General features: G+C 53.5%; 1 protein-coding gene across 1 annotated transcript; it reads right to left on the reverse strand.

Annotated features, from left to right (window-relative positions):
* Positions 1 to 2,218: 2,218 nt before the first annotated feature.
* Positions 2,219 to 7,979, reverse strand: KCNS2 (potassium voltage-gated channel modifier subfamily S member 2). The gene is made up of 2 exons (XM_070392038.1): positions 7,911 to 7,979; positions 2,219 to 7,250 (listed from the first exon to the last, which is right to left on the reverse strand). The coding sequence occupies exon 2, from the start codon at positions 7,205 to 7,207 to the stop codon at positions 5,774 to 5,776; it is 1,434 nt and encodes a 477-aa protein (XP_070248139.1). The 5' UTR covers positions 7,208 to 7,250; positions 7,911 to 7,979; the 3' UTR covers positions 2,219 to 5,773.
* Between the last annotated feature and the right edge of the window lie 3,308 nt (positions 7,980 to 11,287).

Below are 11,287 nucleotides of genomic sequence, written 5' to 3' on the forward strand. Positions count from 1 at the left end.
ATACTGCCTTACATGTGCCTCACACATGCTGGCCTGCCTGGGCCTCCTGGTCTTTGCCTGTGTAGGTCCCTGTTCGTGAAGGTGTCTTCCCTTTCTCTTCCCTCCATCTCTCTGTTCCTAACCCTAATTAACACCACCCATGCCTGGCCAACACCTGGACCTCTTTCTGTTTATAACCCAGAAGTCTCATCTTCAAGAGGAAGCATTTCCCCTTCCTTTCCTTGTGTCCTTCCTGCCCTCTTCATCCAAAAGGCTTTGAGTAGTCTCCGTATATCTGTTCTACCAGACTGTGCATCCTTTGCTGGTGAGGGAGTTTGGGGTGGCAGGTAGAGAGGGTGGAAGTTGACTCCAGCAGTAGCTACCTCCCAGGAGGCCTCTGGCGGGTGTTACTGAAAATAAAATGAATTCAACAAAAGACCTAAAATAACTTCGCTAAACACACTCTCTCTTATTCTCCCGACATTGTTGTCTCACCTCCCTTCATTGCTCTCTGCCTTTTCTTTTATTCACGCTGTCCTCCTGCGCCCTCTTTTCTCTTTCCTGGCTTCTTCCTTCTCCCTTTAACTTCTGTAGGAGCTCGCACCAGCTCTGGGCACAGCTGCCCTCTTTCCTCCTTGTTTTACCTCTTTCCCCTTGGCCTTATCTTTGAGGCTTTACGTCTATATTCTAAGAGCATCGGCGTGTTACCTGCAGACACTGTCATTGCTTTGGAGAACTTATCCAGGAAGATGGTGATATTGACAAGTGAGGTCACAGAAGGAGGGAAACGTGCAGATTTTCAGACCAACTGGCTGTGACACCCAGCTCAGGTCCTTGGGTAGAGATGCTAGACAAAAGTCCTCCTAAAAAGAATAGGAGATAATGACCATGTGAGTGCAGTGTTTAAGTTCTTCCCTCAGGACGAGATGTTTATTTTTCCTTTTAAGATGCATCCTGGCCCAAAATATCCCTGAACATCCATGTATACCCGGTGGAGGGAGGAGATGCGCTCGACCGCACTTGGTGGCAACCTCGTGTGCCCCCTCGGGCTGCACAGAGGCCCCATGCTGCCCTTTCTCAGCGGCTGTGAGACCAGGGACAGGGTTAACGAAGGTCACCGTGCCCTTCTGCAGATTACGCAGAGGGGACACCTGCAGATGCCAGTCCTCGGTGAGAATTAAGTTTGGGAAAGACCCACCTGATGTTGTGCACTTATGGGGTCCTGATTGGGGCCCAATAACCTCTTGGGAACAGGGGTGGGGACCCTCCAGTCCTCACTAAGGGAACAAACACAAATGGACGAAGTGCTCGTCCGGCAGCCAAATGGGATTAATGTGACTTTCCTCTCTGATAATATTTAATAACAGGATCTTGGATCAGGTGTAAATGGTCTAAAGCCCAAAGAAGACACTCGCTAATTGTTTTAAAACTATTCCCCTGGCACAGGCGCCAGCCCAAGCCTTTCTCTGGTATCGTTGTCCCTGAAACCGGTGTCTATGTGGTTGGCTATTGAAGAGAGAAATGGAAGCCAGCAGGTTGTGTGTGAGCAGCCCCTCTGCTCTGCTTACAGATACATTGTGGATTCGGGATCTGCTCGCTGCGGTAATGAGAATGTAGAGACATGCAGAAATTCTGTCTTACACGGAGATGTGAACTGGGTGGGGCTTTAAGGATGAGCTCATCCAAGCTTCTCATTTGGCAGCAATGGGATCTAAGGCTCCGAGAGGCCAAGTGATACCCTAAGGTCACAGAATGGAAGGCCTGAGCGGGAGTAGAGCCAGTTAGCCAGCGATCTTCCCACAGATTCGCCGTGGCCTCTGGAATGGCTCAGAGTCTAAGTCGCTAGTGGGTTAAGTAGGTGCTGAGGGCTGGTTCTGTGTATCCGCCAGCATTACCCACACCAAACCAGCCAGGACACTCAAGTTACCCAGTACCCAAATTACTGTCAGGAAGGTACCAGGGCAGCAGGGGGAATGGCACCCAGGTGGGCGGGGCTGTCCCAGGCAGGCCCCTCTCTGGTGCTGAGCAAGGCAGTGGGGGTGCGTTTTACACAGGCTCTAAGAATAAGTGACTGTTCCTTCTACAAAGCGCTATGGTGGCTCTAGATTCTGGCAAAAAATGGGGGCCCAGCTCCCTGTGCCTGCAAAGAGTGAATAACAGCTCCTCCTTCCCAACCAGTGCTCACAAGGCCCAGCCTTTCTCAGGAAGCCAGTCCCCTGCGTTGAACGTCCTTGTGTTTGCCACTCCGTATGTAACTGAAGTGCCTTATGGAAGCATAAATCACTTTTTTCTATTTAATCTGCATACTCAGAGGCGGAGTCCCGAGTGTGTGTTCCTCCTCGCCGAGTCCAGGCACGGAGCCTGAAGTGAGTCATCAGATACGACGGAGCAGTGGCCGCATCAATGCGTGCACAGTGGTACGTTAATGAGTGTTCAAACCGACATGGCAAAGGCAGTGTTCTCAATTTTTAAATTACAACTCTGTGACAAGTCATGCTGTTAAAACATACAAGAAATACCAGTTAGCCTTCAAGGAGATAACACACAAGCCCATACAGATCACTGCTATCCCAAAGTGCGTAACAGATCATTTTCTCTGAAATGAGGCAAGAATTAGCAGGTAGTTCAATTATTTGGGGACTAAGAGAAGTAGAAATAACAAATCCAAATATTAAACACCAATTACTACCCCAGGAGCTACAAATCGGCTTGGCATTACAACATGCCCCTCCTCGGTAGCAAACCCAGGAAATGTGGGGGGTTGGCAGAAACACAAACCTATGAGGAATATGTGTCTACACAATGAAGACATAGTATCACTTCCCAAACAGCACTTTCAAAATGCTCATCACATACATTGTGAGAAAAGCCTGGTGCGTACATTCCCCCCACAGCATTGAAAAGAACAACTTCCAAATGTTGGGAGGGAAGCTGCTGTCAAGCCAGCAGCTGGGATAAGTGGCCAGAACTTCTGCTGTGGCCCCAAAGGAGGTTTGTGGGTCAGTCTGACAGCCTGGTGGCCAATGATGTCATTTCATAGGCATATTCTTAACTCCAGGAACAGAGCAGAGAATCACCCTGACCCTCCCAGATTAGCTCCAGGGAGCAGAAGATGGCTGTGTAAGATGTTGTCTAGCAAGATCCATTAAAGCCCAGTTGGGAGCACCTGGGACCTTCACACCTTGGTGGTACCGGCGGGGAGAGGAAGGTTATTCATTCCAGGCTCACAGTTCAGTCTCCATCCTTAGTGGGAATCAACTCATGTCCAAGCCAGCTGAGTTGTTCTCTCTCCCTCTTATCTGAAACCATCACTTGGAGAACTCAATGCTATTAGGACAGTCTCATGCTCAGAAGTGACTGAAGTTCCAGGATGGGCAAAGTAAAATTTTATACAAGAATGTCTATGTACAAGAGGCTAAAAAGACAGTCTCTAAAGCACTTTGGGATTCCCCTAATGAAAGGCACCAGATTAATGCAAGTCATTACCAAAATGAAAAGTCAAGTATTCCAGCTTTCACATCTGCAAAGAGTGACCACGATGGGTATCTCTTTTGTGGTGGTAAAGCCCGCCTGTTTAGAAAAATACTCATGAGAGTGACTGAGCTCCTCTGCCTCCTACTTTTCACAAACTTTATGGTCAGTGACCATAGCAACCATGCCCAGTGACCTGAGACCACCCGTTTTGGCAAACTAAAGAGTCCTCACAAGTTTATAGCATCAATTTCCTTCAGTGCAGCTAAGGCTGATTTTGTAAATTCTCTGCCTTCCAGTGCTGGAAACATCAGCCCAAGCCAAATACTCCATGTGTAGATTCTGAAAAATAACCCTGCTCCTCCAACTGGGTGGCCCATTGCCCCTAAGTCATCTCACCCTTTCCTGCTTCTGAGAAACAGATGGAGAAGGTAGACCATCAGGCACCAGGACATGGTCACCTCCCCACCCGCCACAAAGCTCATCTGATGGAAGGATTTGAACTGGGGACTCAAGGGCACATGTGACTAGTGCATTCATCCAACAAATCACCTGGACCGTAGTATCCATAGCAACTGCAAGTACACAAAACCTTCTGACAAGATCCTCACCACACTCCCATGAGGTATTCATTACTTTCAACTAAGACACAAAATGGATCTGCTCAGGGAAGGCCCAAGCTGTGGATAAAACACCTGCCTAACTCCATGCTTAGACTCCTGGATTTTGCAGCCTTTCCAAAGACCGAACCATAATGAAAGCCAACTGTAAAACCATCTGATTACCTAGAAGATAATGGAGAACTATCTTACAAAGGGGCCCAGGTTCCCCTTCACAATGTTATGTGCCAATTAACAGGAAGAGGAGGAAGAGAACGAGGAGGAGGAGAGGGAGAGGGAAGGCATTTTGGAGAAAGAAAGAGCTCTCAGCCTTCAACACAAATTTAGAAGTTTAAAGACCTTTTAAATAGCATTGCTCTTTTCAAGACATTTACAATTGTTTATGAGAGTAGCAATGTTTTGTTTTACAGCTCTTTTCTTTTTTCTGTCCTCTACCCACCCTCTTCTAACGAAAGGCAGTTGAAATGGAAATAGGAATTGTAGTATTTCCATCCTGGGGAAACAACACAGCTTTCATGCATTTCTGTATTTTGAGTACACACTTCCATGCCACCAGATTTCCATGTCATAACAAGGAAATTACAGCATTGCATGTAGCATAGTATATCCTAGAAGCAAAATTACCTAAGTAAACTCTGCTTGGGAATAAAAGGGCCCTCATTTTACAAGCTTGCAGAACAGGCAACAAGGTTTCTAAACTACTGGCCTTGCTAGCAACCCAACAATGTTCCTCAGGGAAACAACACAACGGTAAACCTCTTTTTAGTGGAGAAAGACAATTCGACCTTATTTCTAAACATTTTAAAAAAATAAATATTTCAAAAACATGCTAATATCTAAGACACAGCAAAGTTTGGTCAAATGGGCTAGACCAGGAACCTCAGCCAGAAATAAATGCCTGCACGGTCACCCTAGGAAAGACAGAGGCCCGCCTTTGAAAAGTCTGCAAGCATCCTACAATCTGGCCTATGTTTAGTTGAAGCCCCTGTCCCTAAAGCAGCTGTTCTAGGGGAAAAATTTCTATCTTCACTACATGTTTAACAGAGTAACATTCTCTAAAGAGCAACATTTAAGAGATGAACATCAATGCACAGTGTTCTAAAGGTGACCAGGTACCCATGCAAGTCCCAGAGCTACGATCATTCATAACACAACTCACAGACTTGCATTGGGCATGTGCTTAACTTCACATTCTCTTTGTTTTGAAAGCAATGAATAAAAAAACTGAGATTTTGTTTTCATGTGACGTTTTCAAAATCCCGTCATATCCTTGCTGACCCCATAGATGTGTTTCCACTGGACAGACATGTAGGGGCTTTTTGTACAGATCTCACATGACAACCTTAGAAAAAGAGCACAGAAACCTCACAGACAGTACCGGACCACGTGCACTAGAGAACACGGTGAACAGAAAAGTTAGCATTCTGGGGGGTATTCATCCAGCAGAAAGGCAAACATGTTATGACCGTGATGCCAACACCAGTGAGTGTCATTTCACTGAAAGGCGCGAAGACATGGTGCCAGGCACACCACCCTCTAAAAACTATTCTAACTATTGTAGAAGCAACCTGGATGCAATGCCCATGCATCTCTCCCCTCTGGGGCTGGCCATACTCCTTATGCCACAACCCCAAGGTGCCTGGACTGTGCCAGAGGCCCGAGAGGCAGCTCAACAACATGGGTTTGAGGACAAGTCCTCCCTGCTACTGTAGGGAATCGTTTAAACTTAATTCACTTGGCGAGCTCCTGCTCATGTTTGTCAGGCTCGCCATGAGGGATTTAACTTTATGGGCATAGTAGTCCCTTAAATTGACGGAAGGGACCTCCTTCATCCCATCTCCAAAGTCACAGCTGCGCATAGCACTCTCAAGCTGCTTTTGGCGCCGATAAAAGTGGGAGAACTTGTTGAAGATCAAGGTGATGGGCAGTACCACCACTAGGATACCCGCCAGGATGCAGGCAGAGGCGGTCAGCTTCCCTGCTGTGGTTCCTGGGACCACGTCCCCATACCCCACGGTGGTCATACTGACGGTGGCCCACCACCAGCAGGCGGGGATGGTGGCCAGGCCCTCGTTCTCCTCCTTTTCGATGGTGTAGGCCACCACGGAGAAAATGGAAATCCCCACGGAGAGGTAGAGCAAAAGCAGCCCGACTTCTTTGTAGCTGTATTTCAGGGTGGCCCCCAGGGAGCGGAGGCCAGTGGAGTGCCTGGCCAGCTTTAAGATGCGGAAAATCCGCATCAACCTCAGGACCTGGGCCACTCTGCCCAAGTTGGCCAAGGTAGGCGTGCTCTCCACCACCAGGTTCACCACCAGAGTGATGTAAAAGGGGACGATGGACATGAGGTCAATAAGGTTGAGGGCGTTCTTGAAAAACTTGAGGAAGTCAGGGGCCACCGCGAACCTGGCCAGCAGCTCAAACGTGAACCAGGCGATGCCGAAGTGCTCCACGATTTCGAACCGGGGGTCCTCGCCAGGGTTGCCCTGACTGTCGGGGATCTGGAAGTCCGGCAGGCTGTTGAGGCACATGGTGATGATGGACCCCAACACCACCAGGATGGACAGGATGCTGAAGACCCGGCTCAGCACCGAGTAGCCGGGGTTGTCCAGCGCCAGCCACAGGCGCCGCCGGAAGCTGCCCAGGGGCTGCCCCTCGAACTTGGAGGCGTCGTTGTAGAAGGCCAGGATCTCATCGAAGGACGATGAGGTGCTCTCCTGGTCGCTCTGCTCCTCCCACTTCTCCTGCGCCGGCTCCACTTTGCGGCCGTGGTAGCTGTAGCTGCAGCAGGAGTCGATGAAGAACTCGTTGATGCCCCAGTACTCGATCTCCTGGCTGAAGGAGAAGACACACAGCTCGGCCATGACGTGCAGCCGGCCCGTGTGGTAGAAGTGCAGCACGTAGGGGAAGAGCTCGGGGTTGCGGTCGAAGTAGAACTCGCGCTGGACGTCGTCGTAGTCGTCGCAGAGCTCGAGGATGGCCTCGCGCGAGTGGCAGAGCAGCAGGCGGCCCAGGCGGGTCTCCGGGAAGCGCAGCAGCGTGTGCGAGCGCAGACGCCTCTTGAAGCCCCCGACGTTGATGCGGATGTCTCCGTCCTCGACGTTGGCCTCCGACACGTCCCACAGGCTCCGGCGGGTCATGTTGGAGACGCCCAGCCTCTGGCACGGAGCCCGGGCGCTACACCTGGAAGCGAGGTGAACCGCATCGGATGAGCGCGGGGGGGCTCAGGGTCTGGGCGCCCCTCTCTTCTTTCCCCCCCATCTCTGGCGGGCCCAGTCCTCTCCAGGTGGGTGTCTGGGTGCTGAAGGGCACGGGGATGGGAGGAGTGGGTCTGTGTGGCTTGGCCCCCTCCCAAGGAAAGGCTGGAGGCGGGGTACGTTTCCACTAGCATGGCCGCGCCTCCACCCCCATCCAGGGGGTCCTGTCGGTCCCTCTACTCCTGCAGGAGTCGCGCCCCCGCGGCTCTACGAGAAAAGGGGGCTGCGAGCTGACCTTGCCCGTGGGCGGGCCGAGGAGACTTCCCCGCCCGCTCGCCGCAGACAGGCGGGACCGGAGCTGGGATGCGCACGGGCAGGGCTGGGCCGAGATGGGGGCGCGTAGCTTCGGGAGGGAGGCGGGGAAATTCACTGCGCGAGTCTGTTAACGCCGACTGGGGGTAAGGGGCCGGCCTGGCATCCCCTGTGTCCAGCCCCCACGACTGGAGTCACCTCGCCCCCCCCCCCCCCGCCCCGGGCCTCCCTGCCCGCCGGGCGCGATGCCCCCGAGCCGCGTGCGCCGCGCGCGCACCGCACCTTCCCCAGCAGAGCGGCCAGGGCTCGCCCTGAGCGTTCTGGAAGCGCTTACCTGCGAGCACTGGGGCCCGTGGCCAGGGCCGGCGGGAAACTTCCCCAACCTGCTGGCGAGCATCGCTGCGGCTGCCGCTGCGGGCTGGCTGTGCGTGTGCGCGCGGATGCGAGTGTGTGTGCGCCTGTGTATGCGCCTGGCGGGCAGGCGGGCGGGGTCCGCCGAGCGTCTCCTCCTGTCTCCGGCCGGGGATGCCGCTGCCGCCTGCAGTTGCGGGAGGCTCACAGGTGGCTGCTGGCCCCGACGCTCGCAGAGCCACCTCTCTCGATCTCAGCGCCCTTCGTCCCCCAACAGAAACAACAGCCGCGCCGCAGGCGCCCGCGGGAGCCGGAGCGGGAGCGGGAGCGGAGCCCGCGCCCTCGCGGTGGTGCTGAACGGACAGCTCCGCGCGCCCAGTCCCAGGCGCGGCCACCGCCCGGTGCTCCGAAGATGCCGCTGCAGCCACAGCTTCTCTGCTCTCCACCGGCACGTCATGGCCACCCCTTGGTGCCCCCGGCTCCACTCAGGGCCGACACCTTCCCCATGCCCTCACCCATCTCCTGGTGACAGCTGTTAGTGCCACCCTCCCTCCTCCCAGAGCTCAAGCAGGGTTCTGCCTGCGGTGACCTTTCCCCACGGGGTCTCAGGCGGGAGCGGGAAGGGCAGGAACTGGAGGAACCCTGGGGTTCCCCCTTTAGGGACCTGATGCAAAGTTTCCTGAAGCGGAGGGGCAGAGGGGGTGTTCGGGGCAGGCAGCGGGAGGGCAGAAGAGGGGGCAGGGAAGCTTGAGGTCGAGCCCGGCTGAGCTTGCCAGGGCGGGAGCACAGGCCCCTTCCGCGTGGGCGAGAGGCACCGAGTTCTGTGTGGGCACTGTGTGCGCACAGGCCCCTGTGCTATGTGGGCTTTCAAGGAATGCACAGAGCTGTGTGTGTGTGTGTGTGTGTGTGTGTGTGTGTGGTCTGAGGACAGTAGGACCTTTCAGTGTCTGTGTGCAGCCTTGATAAGAATGGGACTTCTGGGGGGTGGGGAGATGTGTGCAGTGCATGTACACATGGGACACTGAGGGTTGTGTGTACAGTGTGCTGTATGCAGTGTAGCATTTATTGGACAATGACAGGGTGTGCACGCTGACACAGTGGGGATTGTGGGGTGTGAGTCCAGTGCAGTGTCCTCAGTACTGTGTCCCCATTCCCCAGGAGATTGTGGCCCAAATCTGAGCTCTGACCTCCTTAGTGTGCTCCTTAAGGTGGGCCCACGCTCAGAAATGGGCCCACAGCCTTCTCCCCTGGGCTTCTCAGTCCTTCTGCATGATCCTTACTTGCAAGGACAAGCACATCCTGTGAGCCTAGCAGAGAGCTGGTGGGCCCCACCCCAGGTCTTGGTCAGAAGTAGCGTGGCTCTGGACTCACAGGGCAGCCACCAGAGCCACAGTGGGAAGCACATCCTTTCTGACGTGGCCCTGCCAATGCCGTGGTAACTAGTCTGATGCTCTGTGCAGCTCGAGTGCTGAGGGGATCCTCGGGGGGCCTGGGGCCATCGGCCTGGCTTCATGTGGGGCTTCCTGGGGAGGCCTGGCTTCACTCAGAGGAAAGCTGTCCCTGCCCTGCCACCTGCCTCTGGGTGTGTTTGTGACTGTGTGCAGGTGTGTGGTCCCTGCAAGTGCACGTGGGAGGGGAGGATAGGGTGGTGAGGGCCACATGTTTGTGTTTAGTGCTTTTAGAGAAGGGTGTGTGTGTGTGTGTGAGAGAGAGAGAGAGAGAGGGGGGGGGGGGGGGAGAAAGAGAGATGCCAGTATTTGTTGTCATTGTCTTCTCTATTTTTTTCAAGGTCTGTGTTTGGATTATGTTTGTCTCACTCCCTACCGAGGTCTGCTGGGTCTATCATCTTAAATCTGTGGCTCTCCCACACCTGGTTGGGGCCCAGTGTCTGTACCTGCCCTCTGTGTGCTTTTCCTGGGGTCAGGTGGCCCCTGGTCTCTTTTATCCCCATGGGAGTGCAGCTGAGAGTGTGCCAGCCCTTGCTGCTGCTGGTGCTGCTGCTGCTGGTGTGTGTGTGTGTGTGTGTGTGCGCGCGCGTGCGCACACACACACACGCGAGTAAATACACATGTAATTGTGTACTCCTGCCTCTCTCCCTACTTTTCAACCCCTACCACACCTCAGGGCGGTGTTGGCTGTGAGGTCCCCCTGTGCAGAGCACCTGTGGGGCCGGCTCACACCCTGTCTGCTTCAAGCCACCTGTCAGTGGCTTCTGCTGCAGGGCCACCATTCCCAGCCTCTCCCAGCCCTGGCCTCGCTCAGACTTCTCCTGCCCTGGCACAGTGCATAAATCACCTTTCCTGCTGCATTTGGAGGGTTCCTACCCCGCAAAAGTCTTGGGTTTGATGATTGTGGGGTTGCCCTCCCTCTCCTGCTTTATTTCCCTGCCGGCCCCCTTCTGTCCCTGTCTGGTTTTGTTCTTGCTCCTTCCTTCTTCCTTTGTGGCTGTGGGAGGTTTGGCCTGTGGAGAAGCCCTCTCTGCCCTCTGCTTCTCCTTGTCCCTCCTGTTGTGCCCAGATTTCAAGATTCCCAAGAAACCACATCAGGGAGCCAATTCGATGTAAAAACATAAGAATCTGTATTCAAGCTAGCTAGCTTGGGCCCCCCATCCATATCAAGGCAAAACCAAATGGCTGAGCGCCCCAACCCTGCCCGAAGACCGGTTATATAGGGGGGGGGTTGGAGAAAGGGGAGGAGAAAGAACTGTGCTCTGCCGCCTGGGTGTGGCTAGCAGAGTAGGATGTGGCCCCCTACCCTGGGGCAACCTAGCCCTCGCCCTTTCATTCCCCCTTTGTCTTGGAACTTCCGGCTCAATCATGAGACGGACTGATTCCACCGTTGCTAGAGGCCCGTACTGGGCATATTTTAACAAATGGTCTGGTGGAGGGGAAAGAAACCATTTTAGCTTTAACAATTTCTATTGAAATAGGATTTTTCTTCTTAAAATTCCTCCATGGCTATCAAAAAGCCAAATTAAGATTAATTTATTTACTGTCCTGATGTTTGCATAAACACAACAAGAATGGTGATTGACTACCTTTGCTGGAATCTCATGGTTGAATCTTAATGTGCCCCGTAGGGCCAGGAAGCCACGCCATCCAGCTGCCATCAGGCCCGCCTGCAGTATCTGCTGAGTTAGGTGAATTCTTCACCTGTATTCCACCTGAGCCCACGCTCCAGGCTTTAAGGCCCATTTCAGTAGCTCTCCTATCCATTGCGGTCCAGAGTGTGTGGGGGTTTTGCAGGAATGTAGAGGCATTCCTACTGCTCCCCTTTTTACCAACCGCCAGTGATGGTAGGGCATTGGCCTGACACTCCAGCGCCAGCCATCTTCAGGGCTTCCAAGCAGGATACCAGGCT

This window comes from Myotis yumanensis, unplaced genomic scaffold, assembly GCF_028538775.1.
Source record: "Myotis yumanensis isolate MYYU_CA2020_CCGP unplaced genomic scaffold, mMyoYum1.0.hap1 SCAF_15, whole genome shotgun sequence".
In the NCBI taxonomy this organism is placed as follows: Eukaryota; Metazoa; Chordata; class Mammalia; order Chiroptera; family Vespertilionidae; genus Myotis; species Myotis yumanensis.